General features: G+C 44.6%; 1 protein-coding gene across 4 annotated transcripts in view; it reads right to left on the bottom strand.

The window, feature by feature from the left end:
- Positions 1-433: 433 nt before the first annotated feature.
- Positions 434-14,264, bottom strand: part of ITGB3 (integrin subunit beta 3) — a 69,859-nt gene continuing 56,028 nt past the window's right edge. For 2 of the 4 annotated variants that reach the window (XM_059877747.1, XM_059877745.1), the window contains exons 13-15: positions 11,801-11,920; positions 5,362-5,528; positions 434-3,907 (exon numbers count right to left, since the gene is read on the bottom strand). In XM_059877747.1, coding sequence (XP_059733730.1) covers positions 3,842-3,907; positions 5,362-5,528; positions 11,801-11,920 — 353 coding nt within the window. In that variant the 3' untranslated portion in view covers positions 434-3,841. Of the gene's footprint in view, positions 3,908-5,361; positions 5,529-9,292; positions 10,178-11,800; positions 11,921-14,264 lie in introns of those variants that run through there. The other 2 variants (NM_001206490.3, XM_059877746.1) reach the window with 2 other exon arrangements.

Genomic DNA, 14,264 nt, shown 5'->3' with positions numbered 1-14,264 from the left:
AAGTATGTGATTCCTTAAAACAGTAGTTCTCAAACTTGACCATGCAACAGAATCACCACAGGGATTACCTCTTCTGGTCCTAGGGCTGACACTTTGAGATCCATTGTCTTAAAGCTGGGCATTTACATGGTCCTGTAAATAATTTGCCATTAAGCCTTTACTTTACTAATTTATGCCTCCAGCAAACAAAACCTAAATTGACAGTCCCTTCTGTTGAAGTTATACAAGGTTCTAAGAAATCCCCAATTAAAAAAAAAAAATCCCCCCAAAAAAACCCCAAAACCAAAAAACTCTCTTAGACCAGTAAAAACCTACTCATTTTGAAAATGTGATTCACATCTAAACAAAAGCTCTAGATTCGGAAACTAACTTCAGTTCCTGGAGTCATCGTCATTCTGTTACATTTGGAAACATGTTTGCTCTAAAATAATCATTTGTGAGGCAATGTCACTTTATTCACCCAAAGGAAACAGAAATAACAGCACAGGAAGCGCTGAGGAGCCTTAGGCCAATTCTTTTTGGAAAGCACATTTAATTCACTGTTGCACAATTCAGACAGAGGAGGTGGTTAGAAAGTCAGGAAGGCATTTAGGTCAACCAGGAATACTTAACAAAGAGAAATATCTTGAAATCATGGATGGTCTAGGAATATCTGAGAGGTAAAGAACTTGACTCCTTAGGTGACAACTTGTCAGCAATGTTCAAAGTTTCCCATTTTTGTCCACAGACCCTGAGATTGAACGTAAAATATCTCCAAAAGAGCTCAGAACAAATAACTTCTTTGGGCTGTGTTTTCTGATACTAAAATACTATTTAGGGGTTCACCCTGCTGCTCTTGCTGCTAAGTCGCTTCAGTCGTGTCCGATTCTGTGTCACCCTATTTCCCCCTGACGTCAAAACTGACTGCTATTTGCTAGCTCATGAAAACAGCTATGGTTTCTCCCCACATACAAATGTACTGATCTTCAAAGCCTGTAAGCCTTATTCCAGAAGCTCAGAAAGATTCCTACTAATTTTTTCCTCCTTAGAATACAGTTTTCTCCTCCTTTGGTACCGTTTCTTCATATAAACCATCTTATTTAAAGAAAATGACTGCCACGTCAATGGAGTCATTTCTCAGGAGCCAACAGTTAGAATTAGATTCTAAACTTCCTGGATTTATAATCGTCTCTTCCCATTTATCCCTCTACAACATTACCATTTCCTACGGGAAGGAGTAATCCATGAGTGACACGGGGCTCAGATATCTGCCCCATTCTTAGGAATGGATACAGAACACACATTTCAGCTAGTTTCTTATGGATTCCTCTTCCCCAATACATGGATTAAACCATGTGCAAAGTGAAAAAAGAAATAATAACTAAGTGGAGTTTTAAGTGCTGTATCAGGAGATGTAACTGCTAACAAAAGTTGGAAAAGGGTGTTCTCAGAGAAGGTAGAATGAGGCTTTTTTCGTTGAGAAAGGTGATATGGGATGCCACCTGCTCTTGCCAGAGCCAGATCTCCCAAATGAAAAAACAAACAGTATCAACATCCCACAGAATCTTGACTGCCTATTTGATGCCACAGTAAGTCCCAGCATTATGGAATGTGGATACTGACAGAGACCTCCTAGATTGGCTAGGCCAAATCCATCATTTTTCAAACTAGAAAACTGAGCCCCAGGGAGAAGACTTGCCTTAATTAAGGTTAAAGCTCCTTAGCTGCAACACTGAGGTCAGGACCTAGATTTTCTGATCATCAGACCCCTGTTTTTATAGGCCCTTCCCTTTTTCTCAGGGAATGGTGGTGGTGGTTAATGTGGAACAAATGTAAACACCGATGGAGCAACTGCTTTTGCTGCTGCTGCTGCTAAGTCACTTCAGTTGTGTCCGACTCTGTGCGACCCCATAGACAGCAGCCCACCAGGCTCCCCCGTCCCTGGGATTCTTAAGGCAAGCACACTGGAGTGGGTTGCCATTTCCTTCTCCAATGCGTGAAAGTGAAAAGTGAAAGTGAAGTCACTCAGTCGTGTCCGACTCTTAGCGACCCCATGGACTGCAGCCTACCAGGCTCCTCCATCCTTGGGATTTTCCAGGCAAAAGTACTGGAGTGGGGTGCCATTGCCTTCTCCAACTTCTTTTGCTAGGGGAAAAAAAAAAGCACAGCCCATTTTCCTCCTCCTCCTTGGGAGAGGTCCAGCATATCCATGTGTCTAACCCTGCAGGCTCCCAGAATGAGAGAGCCCTTTCAGACCCAGCAACGGGGTAGCGACTTCTTATGAATGATGCCAAGTGGGAGTGTCTGCACCCAGCTCAAGTCGATATGGCTTTTCATCATTTTCTTCCTCATCATCAAATAAAATTACAAATATAATGCAAGTGTGTTTATATTTTTGCTCCTTTAGATTCAGCAAGCCTCGTCCTGATTTCAGGTGTCTCGATGAGAAAAACAAAACTCCACTTGTGGCCTCTCAAATTAAAGACTGAGTTCAAATGAGGTTGCCCAGCCCAGAGGAGGATGGCGCACATGTGCCGATACACCTGGCCCATCCTTCCACCCTGGCACGTGTGCCCAGGAGACTCAGTCCCATGGGAATGATTCCTTCACAAGACACCCAAGAGGTAGATACATGCAGTCAGCCCCATGGGTGGGTATAGCACACAGAAGCACAAAATTGGGTGTGTGGAGGTGCCTTGAACATGGGACAGAAGGCCTGAAGGGTGGGGCCAGACCTCTGACTCTAACCATAGCACTCTCCCTGGAAGGAAAAGCCTTGGGTCATGAGGGAAATTCCCAGTATGTGTGCGAGCGTACATGCTTGGTCACTTCAGTTGTGTCTGACTCCATGACCCCATGAACTGTAGGATGCCAGACTTCTCTGTCCATGGGATTCTCCAGGCAAGAATACTGGAGTGGATTGCCATACCCACCTCCAAGGGATCTTCCTGACCCAGGGATCCAACCCATGCCTTCTGCATCTCCTGCATTGCAGGTGGATCCCTTACCCACTGGGCCACCTGGGAAGCCCCTCCTAGTACATAGCAAATGTCTATAAGCAGTGAAAAGATGGGATGGGAGCCAAAGAAGTGATGCTGGCTAAGGGTGACACACAATTTCTAAAGGAACCTCTAGGGTAGAGCTGCCAATAAGGCAAATCAGAAGGGTTATGATCATGAATGGGGGAGCCCGGGCACTTTAACCCCAGGTTATGCATGTCCCTGCCCCCCCACCACCTTTCTCCCAATAGATCAAAGACTAGATAGCAAGGACTTCCCTTAGTAGAGAACTCTGCTGGGTTGAGGTGACAGCAAAGACAGGCAGGCCTGATGGTCCAGCTTTCCCCTAACGTCTCCCTCAGCCTGAGGGAAGGGACAGGAGACGGAGGCTCGAGTGACACAACAAGGCCTCAAGACCCAGCAGCTCCCACCAGAGCTGCTCAGAGTCAGGCCTGAGAACCAGAAATACAGGGTAAACCAAGGTCCCTGTCTCTGGAACGAGAGTCCTCGGCCCTGCCCTCCTCTTCAAGAGACTGTCCTGAGAAGGAAAGTTGGCTTCCCACTGAGGTAATAAAGAACACCTGCTCAGCGATGTAGGTCACCCTCAGGTTAAGCAGGAAAACTCCCTGAAGGAAGGAGGCCTTCTGAGGACAAAGACTGAGGAGCTTCGCTCATCTGGGACACAGGTTTTAAATTATACACTCCCCCACACATATCACACACACACACAGACCCACAGTCTTCCAACCCACCCCACTCCAAGCCCTCAATCCCGCCCCACAGGTATTGCCCCCTGTAAACATAAGAGCAGAGACGTCCACAATCCTGGGACAGTCCGAGAGCGATCCTGGGATGACTGCTCGTTAAGTGCCCCTGTAGGTGATGTTGGTGAAGGTGGATGTAGCCTCTTTATACAGTGGGTTGTTGGCCTGCAGAGAGAACAGAAAAGTGTCTTACAGCAAATTCCTCAATTCTTGCCTATCCTGGGGGTTTACTTGTTATCTGAGAAGTTTACCCACAACACTCTTCTCTGACATACTATCGATGAACAGTGTGATGCTTGTAATACTCATACATTTGCTCTTACAGAGGGAATGGGTAGGAAATAAGAGGAGAGAGAAAATGGCATGCCATCCTTCCACCATTCCTGAGGGGTTAATTCAGCCCATCACTCTTGGGGATCCCAAAACCCTTCAAGATTAGCTTTTAGCCAATATCTGTTTCCTCCTCCTCTTCTGAACTCTCTTTCTCCCTTTTGCCTGCCTTTTTTTCTTTGTTGTTACTGTGATAGGGGGCGCAGGCAGAGAAATAGGTGTAGCAGGTGATGGTCAGAATACAGAGGACCACTTTTGCTCAAATGATTCTTAATCTGTTCTCATCTTATCCCTAAAGCCTTGCCCACAAACTGTCACATTATCAGGAAAGAGACCCTCACTAGGTTTCCCAAACTATTTTCTAAAAGCGACAAATCCCACTAGGTCTGATAGTCCTTAGTGGTAGGTAGCCTCAAGAAACACAACACATTCTCATGTGCCTCAGAGAGTCAGGATTTCTACACTGTCTGAACAGAAACATCTCAACTTCTTGGAATCCTTGAGTTCAAAGGCCTGAGGTCACCATCAGATGGGAACAAACTTTCAATCTAACCTCGGATATTCAGTGAAGTCATTCACTTGGAAATCCAGGAAAAAGTTAAAATGTGGACCATGAGCCAAAGGAGAGTAAGCTTAAGTATATAGAAATTTCTCAATTAAAAGCTTGTTTGGTTAAATTCAATCAGGGTAAACTGCAGGGAGCATTCTTTTAAGAGGCTGATACAAAAAGTAATTTCTATCATAACCTAGTTCCCTCCCATAATCAAGGAAGCTGCTAAATTTCTCTGTATTCAGTTTCTTTATCTATAAAATGGGAATAATAATGTTATCTATCACATAGGGCTGTTACAGGAAGGAAATAAGTTAACACACAAAAAGCATTTAGGACAGTTCCTGGTACATGGTAAATCTTCAGCAAATGTTGGTTGTTATCATTTGTTTCTGTTTATGTTTAATGCTTTTGACTTCATCAGTATATAGTGGACTCCTATATGTCCTCAATGTAGGGTTCTCAAGTCTGTCTTATCTTACTCCAAGAGTAAGTTTTCTTTTCCCTGCTTCCAGGGCAGAGCTGAGCCCTATCTGTGCTCACCTGGTACTCACTGATGTCATAGAGAAAGAATCAGATGGTTTCCAGGGAGCATAATGACAATAGGAGAGTTAGTCCATCTCCCAACTTCCAGAAAAAGGCTAATTGGGAAACTATGATGCCGGCTGAACCTGGCCTTCCCTTCCACTTCAGACTCTTGAACCAACAACTTAAGAAAATGCCCAGCCCGGCCTCTTACAGTGTCCCATTTGGCTCTGGCTCTCTCTTCTTCAAATTTAGCAAACTCCTTCCGGTCATGGATGGTGATGAGGAGCTTCCAGATGAGCAGAGTCGCAAGGCCGATGAGCAGAATGGCCCCCATCACGGATAGCAAGACCACCAGGATGTCAGGGCCCTTGGGACACTCTATCAGGAGAGAGCACAGAGCAGGGTGGTTGGGAATGGAGCAGGAATCATTTGAATTGGTTACAAATAAGATCTTCTCAACAAAAGAATATAGTACTGGAGCATTCTCCAAAGGAAACAGAACTTACAAAATAAGCCTATTAATTTTTAAAAGGAGGGGGTTAAAATCCTTAGAGCAGCAATCATCTGTCCTGAGTGGTTTAAATCAAAGGTCATTAGCTGGTCATTCACAAGCAGAGTCTAGCCTACTTGGTGAGAGTTCACACAAATGTTCATTAAAAATTTGATTTGGGGAGTTTCCTGGTGGTTCAGTGGTGGTTAAGGCTCCAGGCTCCCAATGCTGAAGCCCAGGTTCGATTCCCAACCAGGGAACTAGATCCCATATGCTGCAACTAGGAGTTCGCAAGCCACAACTAAAGATCCCACAGGTTGCAGTGAAGACCTGGCGCAGCCAAATAAAGAAAACGTTTGATATTGCTGGCAACATTAATCCAGGAGATTCTCCCCCTAAAATTTCAGATGATTCTTCTCTTCAGGAAAAAAAAAAAGTCAAAAGATCCAGAAACACTGAACTTAGTCTTTTATAGGGTTTCAAACAGCTAGGGCTGAGGAATAGCTGCCCCTTTCAGTCAGAACACACTTTTTTTAGCTTGCCAGACTCCTCACCACTCTTTCTTTTCTGCACTAAACAGAGGTGAAGTGTGACTTGTCACTGAGTCTGTGCCCCTGTGGACTCTGGAGCCAGACTGCCTGGGAGTAAATCCTGGCTATGTGACCTTTGATAAATGATTTCACCTTTCTGGCTGTCTGTTTTCCATTTCTCCATCTCTAACAGTAATAGCCCTGATTTCAAAAATGTATTATGAGTAATAGTTAAGGAATAATTAAGGACTTCTCTGGTGGTACAGTGGATAAGAATACACTTGCCAATGCAGGCAACACGAGTTTGATCCCAAGTCCAAGAAGATTCCACACGCGTGGGCAACTAGAAAGTGCACGCACCACAACTACTGGGCCTGCACGCCCAGAGCCTGTGCTCAGCAAGAAGCCACCACAGTGAGAAGCCCAAACACTGCAACTGGAGAGCAGCCCCCACTCGCCGCAGCTGGAGAAAGCCCGTGCACAGCAGTGAAGACCTGTCCAGTGTAGCCAAAATACATAAAACAAAAATTTGTTTAATCTTAAAAAAGGAATAATTAAATATATTTAAGGAACTCAGAACAGTGCCTAGCACAAAGTCAGAGCTCAATAAATATCAGCTACTGTTATTACTGGTATCCCTGTTATCCGAGGCTGTTTTCCCTAATTTATTTACCCAGCTCCTCCTTGAGTTTGAGCTGGGTATCTGAGTTAGTTACCCTAGTTCAGATATTACAACCCCTGTGGGCTGGGAACCTGATGACCTTTTTAACATACTTTGAAACTAGGAGGTCTGCCAACCAAGACAATATTTTGGGTTTCTTCCCAAAATATTTAGTCATCTAAAATCCTCACCCTGTTGAGAACCAACTTCCTGTTCAACCCCAGTCAACAACCAACATAATCAGAGGTGCGACATCAGCCCTCTGAGGGCCAAGTTGAGTATGCTCTGAACAGCTCCGTTCCCATAAACCACAGACGTCTGATGAGTGACCTCACTCCAGTAACTTCTCGGGTGTTATATAATTAGGTGTTTGCATATCTGAGTATTGATGGGTCTAAAGAGATGTCACACCTACTTTCCACACTGTCTCCCACCTTCTTCTCTAAACATACACACTATGCTCACCACACATGACCCAAAAACAACCACCACCACAACCCAAGCTAGCTATTTCCTATCCTACCAAATTACAACCTGTCTATAATTAAAGGAATGTCTGGAAAGAGGCTATGAGATCCCAATGTCTGAGTTCCCAGGGATGAAGGGTCCCAGTTCTTCTGGGAAAAGCAGTTATGAATTCTCTGGAAGACTGAGGTAGGGCTGACCCTCAAACCTCAAAGTGGAATCGCTTCAACTTTACATGTCAGTATGGTCAGGACAGGTAGAAAGCCAGATCTTCAGGGGAAAAATTAAACCTGTTAACTATCTGTCCTAAAAGGGGTGGACGGCAGGTTTCCTGGAAATAGATACAAGACCAGGTGTTCTCTGAAGTGCCTCCCCAGCCACAGTGATGATGACCCATGATGGATGATGACCTAAAGTCAGGGACGACTGGGGAGGGTTAGCAGAATTGACAAAAGTACAGGAAGTCCAGTTAAATTAGAATTTCTGATAAAAAATAACTTTTTAAGTATGTACCACATCTTGCATAGGACATATTGTACTTTTTTATTGAAGTATAATTACAAAGTTGTGTTAGTTTCTGCTGTACAACAAAGTGAAATCAACTATATGTATACATATATCCCCTCCCTCTTGGCTCTCCCTTCCCCACAACCCACATCTCAACCCTCAGGTCATCTCAGAGCACCAAGCTGAGCTCCCTGTGCTACGCAGCAGCTTCCTACTAGCTATCCATTTTACGCCTAGTCATGTATATATTAATATGTCAATCCTAGTCTCCCAATTCGTCTCACCCTCCCCTTCCCCCTCATGTCCACATGTCCAGTCTCTGAGTCTCTATTCCTGTCCTGGAAATAGGTTCATCTGGACCACTTTTCTAGATTCTACATACATGTGTTCATATACAATATTTGTTTTTCTCTTTCTGACTTTCTTCACTCTATATGACAGACTCTAGGTCCATCCATATCCCTACAAATGACCCAATTTCATTCCTTTCTGTGGCTGAGTAATATTCCATTGTACATATGTACCATATCTTCTCCCTGAGAAAACTGTAATTCAAATGGACACATGTCCCCCAGTGCTCACTGAAGCACTATTTTCAATAGACAGGACATGGGAACAACCTAAATGTCCAGTGGCAGACATACTATATTTTATCAGACAACCCTATCTGGAAGCAATGAGGGCCCAGCTCAAAGGAGATCATTCCCTGACCACTTGGCTAATGTCAACTCTTTAGTGGTTCCCTCTTCAGGGCCCCGTAGTGGCTCAGCCCTTCAAAGAGAACATCTGCAAGGGCAAGAGTTAGGGAAGCAAATGAGAATAATCTCCTCCTAGACTGCAGGCCCCAGATGCTACCTCTTACTCAAAACCAGAGCCCCTGAAAATGATTGGAGCCCAGGGTGAGAGGAGAGGCAGAACTTGAAATTCAAGGCAACAAGCTAAGAAATGTAGGTCTCGAGACCTGTCTCTGAATGTGAAAGAAGGGCTATACTGGCAGTAAGCCTAAAAAGTTACCCTTCACTCTGTTACCCAGTAATGTGTCACCATCCCACTTATAACCATCCCAGGCAATAGTTTTCAGTCTCAGAATACCAGGTCAAATGATTTTTGTGAGCGCTACAGGAGTGCTACAGGAGGAGCACCAGCCAGATTGTTATAACAAAGAGATGCTGCTGCTGCTGCTAAGTCGCTTCAGTCGTGTCCGACTCTCTGCAACCCCATAGACGGCAGCCCACCAGGCTCCCCTGTCCCTGGGATTCTCCAGGCAAGAACACTGGAGTGGGTTGCCATTTCCTTCTCCAATGCATAAAAGTGAAAAGTAAAAGTGAAGTCGCTCAGTCGTGTCCGACTCTTCGAGACCCCATGGACTGCAGCCTACCAGGCTCCTCCATCCATGGGATTTTCCAGGCAAGAGTACTGGAGTGGGGTGCCATTGCCTTCTCCAAACGAAGAGATGAGGTAATGTTAAACCCCAAAGCAAGAGCACACTACATTTTTGAGATGAGAAGGGACACAAGTACAGATAGGGTGGGTGTGGAAAAATCCATTTAACCTGTTAACACAGGTGGATGAGAAAGTACGAGAAAGACATGCTGAAACTAACCTATGTCTGCTTCCCCAGAGGTAGTGGGTTGGCCAAAAAGTTCATTTGGATTTTTCCATACCATCCTATGGGAAATCCTGAATGAATTTTTTGGCCAACCCAGTACATACCCAGATTCTTTCCTCTCCACTTCCCCATATCAGTGTTCCCTTGAGTCACAAAATAAAACTAAGGTGATACCCTTTGTCTTCTCCCTTAAAAAGGATGAGAGCCCTGGAGAGACTGATAAACAATATCACAAATGGGGACCCCATGCTCTCCTCTACCCATGGGGAGGACAGCACCCCCAGTGACATAGATGCAGCCCTTTTCCCACTTTCAACCTCTCCTGTCTTTAAGCAGCCAAAATTCTCCCAACAGATATTAAGATGTATTTGAGTCTGCCTGTCTCCTGGGCATAATCCATCCTATGCATTCATTCAAAAACTGCGTATGAAGTATCTTCTCTGTAAATAACTGAGCCAGGTATAGAGATATTATAACAATAGATAAGACAGACATAATTCCTGTGTTCATAGTCACCTGAAGAAGATAGGAGATTAAAGAAGCAATTTTTTTCTTTGAGGTTTGTGGGATCTTAATTTCCCAACCAGGGACCGAACCTGGGCCCCTGGAAGTGGAAGCACAGAGTGTTAACCACTGGACCACCAGGGAATTCCCTAAAGAAGCAATATAACAACTTAGCTGGTCTAAAGGAAGCACAGCGACCCAATGCAGGGGGGTACAAGTTCGATGCCTGGTCGGGGAGCCAAGATCCCACATGCCTTGTAGCTAAAAAAACAAAACATAAAACAGAAGTAATATTGTAGCAAATTCAATCAAGACTTTCAAAATGGTCCACACCAAAAAAAAAACTTTAAAAAAAGCGGGGGTGGTGGGGAAGCACAACTGCTCAGAAAATCAAAGATGTGTACCAAATCTAATCATCAGAATGGATGCTGGAGGTCTGAAATGGCTCATCTGGGAAGTGGTATGTCTAAAACATCGGGGAATATATTGCAATTACCAGGAGCACTAACAAGGAGCAGAGAGGCATTGGCTTGTAGAAGTAAGACAGGGTTCAGAACTCTGGATTTTTTAACAAGGGAACATACAAAAGTTCAAGAACCACTGCCCTCAAGCAGGGACCAGCAAACAGCCCAGTGAGCCAAATGCGGCTGGCCACCTGTTTTGGTAAACACACTCAGATGCCTTCATTTGCATACAGTCTACGGCTGCCTTCTTGCTGCTGTGTCAGAGTTGAGTAGTCACCGTAGAGACCATCTGGTTCACAAACCCTAAAATATTTAACATCTGGCCCTTTATAGAAACAGTTCACTGGCCCCTGGTCTAAAGAATGATTTGAAGAAACTCCTACAGCTGTAAAGAATGTCAAGTGACCAACTGATTTAGCCTCTGCCTTCAGAGATTGTTCCTTCATTCCAGAAAGTTCTGGCCCACCCCTCCCATCCCCCACGCCCACCATACCATAGCCCTTATCCCCTGCAGTGTCATGACTGTTTTACATGCCTCTCTTATCCATGGCCTGTGAATACCACACCTGCTTTATTTACTATTACATCCCCAGCACCTAGCCCATGCCTGATGTATAATAAATACTCAAAAATACTGTCTAATGATTGGGACTTCTCCAGCAGTCCAGTGGTTAAGACTCCACCTTCCAATGCAGGGGGTGCAAGTTCGATCCCTGGTCAGGGAATTAAGATCACACATGCTGAGTGGTGTGGTGGGAAAAAAAAAAAAGTCTAATGATTCGTACCTTCATCTGTTGTTTAAGGGAAAGAAAGGAGATATAGAAAATATGGGGAAACAAGCAAATCTATTGCGCTGGATGGTGACAAACCTGTGGTGGGTGTGTGTATGATACAATGGGCCCTCCTGCCTCCAGAGGGTCCGGAGAGCAAGCATTAACTTTTCAGTGTTGGAGGCAGCCTCAAATCCTTCACCACATCACATGGCAAAGCTGGTAAGGTGAAGACCTCAAACCTCAGGCCTTCCTCTGAAGCAGCAAGCAGGTTGTTCCTGGCAACCATTTAACTCTTAGTAGAGCAGATGCCCTGTGCTGAAAAGTGCTAGAATTTAAATTCCTTACTTCTTCCTTACAACGTCACCTCAAAAAACACCAGGCTATCATCTGTTCCTTGATGAGCTCCACACCTACCCTCTTCCTCTCCTTACCCACCTTCTTATTCTTCCATCTCCTCAATTAGCAGGTCATTTTCTTGCTAATGTCTTTATTTATATACTCCACACTCAGATGACAAGCCCTGATCTATCCCTTGTAAGATCAGGTTTCACCTGGATGTTCTTTTTAAGAGGAGTGATGGATGGAACTGTCTAATATTGGTATCACTCTCCCTTGGGGAAGGGTCGGGACCCTCGGGGTTCACTCACCTGGCTCTTCCACCACATACAAAATGGACTTTCCACTGGAGTCTTCGTAGTACTGGAATCTGACAACACAGTCATCCTCATTCTTGTAGGTACAATTCACAGCATCCTTGCCAGTGTCCTCTGGGAGAGGAGGAAAGATGGGAGAATGAAAAATAGGTCAATTCCTGAAAGATGGAGCCACCCCCAAATCCAGTCTTGAGACTTCTGGGAAAGCATGTGACAGGAAACCCTATGTCTGACATTAGGCAATATGCTCAGAGATGGCTGTCATGCCTGGCAATTGCTTCTAGATGACTCTCACTGCTGTATTAGTACTTTGTCCCTCACAAAGTACTTTTTGGTTCTTATTCCTTCCTCTGGAAGGAATATGACATCACAGTATTACAGTCTGATTCAAAGCCTGGCTCTATCACCTCCCAGCTGTGTGATCTTGGGTAAGTTACCTGACTGCATCGAATCTCTTTCTTCTTCTATAGCAGAAAAGATACCTTCACTCACAAGGATGGTTAAGAATCAAACCGCATAAGCCACCTAACACACAGTGGTGTTCCCTTTCCTCTCTTTCCTTTCTCTGTTTGCTCAATGATTCCCAATAGTTTGTTTACTCAATCCTTGCTGCTGCTGCTGCTGCTAAGTCGCTTCAGTCGTGTCCAACTCTGTACGACCCCATAGACGGCAGCCCACCAGGCTCCGCCATCCCTGGGATTCTCCAGGCAAGAACACTGGAGTGGGTTGCCATTTCCTTCTCCAATGCATGAAAGTGAAAAGTGAAAGGGAAGTCTCTCAGTCGTGTCCGACTCTTAGCGACCCCATGGACTGCAGCCTACCAGGCTCCACCATCCATGGGATTTTCCAGGCAAGAGTACTAGAGTGGATTTCTTCTATTTCTGCTTTCTATCTGGTGCTCCTCCCCAGAGCCATCTCTCTTTCTCTGACTCTCATCATGTCTTGTTGGCTTCATCCCTTCCAATTCTAAAACCTGTTATTCTGACTGTGATATTATGGGTTACCCTCCACCAACTGCGCTATGCCCTCCACCAGCTTCGCTATGCCCTCCACCAGCTTTAGCAGATGGATAAATCTGACACATGATGAGATGAAGCGAGTGTACCAAGGTCACACAGCAAATAAGTGATGGAGCAGAACTAGGACATGAGTCTCAAAGCACATCCTACAGAGCCTTCAGTAAACCAGTGGTATTACAGGACAATGCAAAGAGTAAGGATTTCAGGATTTAGTTCCAACCTTAACTCACCACCAACTTGCTTTGTGAAAGTGAGAACTTTCTTGAGATTCAATTTTCTTATCCTCAAAAATGAAGTTAACAATAGTACTACGTTCTACTTTACTAGGTTATTGGGAGAAGAATAAGATAATGTGCACAAAAAGATACTTTTGTCATTTGTATAAGTTATACAATTCCATACAAAGAAGCATTTATTTTTATGATCATCATGGTGGAGGATGGGAGTATTTATCGACTAACTTGTGATACTCATCTAGTCTAGATAAAAAATCTCTCCTATCAGCAGCCTCTTCCATCTAAGCTAATCATAGCAAGCCTGGTCTCCTCCAGAGGAAAACTGCCTCTTCAAATTCAATTCCCAAATTACTATTACTCCAGACCCACTTCAGACATTAGCCAAAGGATCTAGAGATCTGACTCTTTCCCAAAGCACCCCCACCCTGAAGCTGGCTGGCTAGCTGTGTCTTCCTGTGGCTCCCACTGAACATGTGTTTCCTTCCTTCGTGTGAGATCGCTATCTCTCAGCATCACCCAATGTCTAACTGACCTAGATAACTACATCAGATATGCGACAGCAGCAAAGAGCAACTCCTTTTAAATCAAGATGAAGCAGAAACCAGAATAACTGCAGGCAAGTTTGTTCCTCACTGTGTTTCTGTCTTATGCCAGGAAGGGCTCCCAAGAGCCAAAAGGGCTTCAGGCTAATAATTTTGGCTCCAAATCCATAAAGGTGAAGGTTTCCCTCTGTATCTGCAGACCTGTATGCTGGACCTTGCTTAACATTGAGGTAAACTTGTGTGTTCAGTCGTTCAGTCGTGTCCCACTCTTTGCAGCCCCATGGACTGAAGCCCACCAGGCTCCTCTGTCCATGGAATTTTCCAGGCAAGAATCCTGGAGTGAGTTGCCATTTCCTCTTTATTCCAGAGGATCTTCCCAACCCAGGACTCGAATCCATGTCTCTTTCATCTTCTGCATTGGCAGGCAGATTCTTCACCACTGAGCCACCTGGAAACCCCTTAGTAAATGCTGACTGGCCTACTAAACTAAGATTATCATGGGCAACTACTTCTTCACTCTGTGCCTCAGTTTCTTCACCTGTAAAATGGGATACATCATCTTTCTTTCCTTGGGGTAGTAAAGCTAGGGTTGCCAGATTTTCACATATTTTAAAAGTTCTTTGCAGGATTTTGCTGAGCCCATGGGCTCTAGGAAGTAAAA

The sequence above is a fragment of the Bos taurus genome, chromosome 19, assembly GCF_002263795.3.
Source record: "Bos taurus isolate L1 Dominette 01449 registration number 42190680 breed Hereford chromosome 19, ARS-UCD2.0, whole genome shotgun sequence".
In the NCBI taxonomy this organism is placed as follows: domain Eukaryota; kingdom Metazoa; phylum Chordata; class Mammalia; order Artiodactyla; family Bovidae; genus Bos; species Bos taurus.
This window is presented reverse-complemented; position numbering and strand designations above follow the sequence as displayed.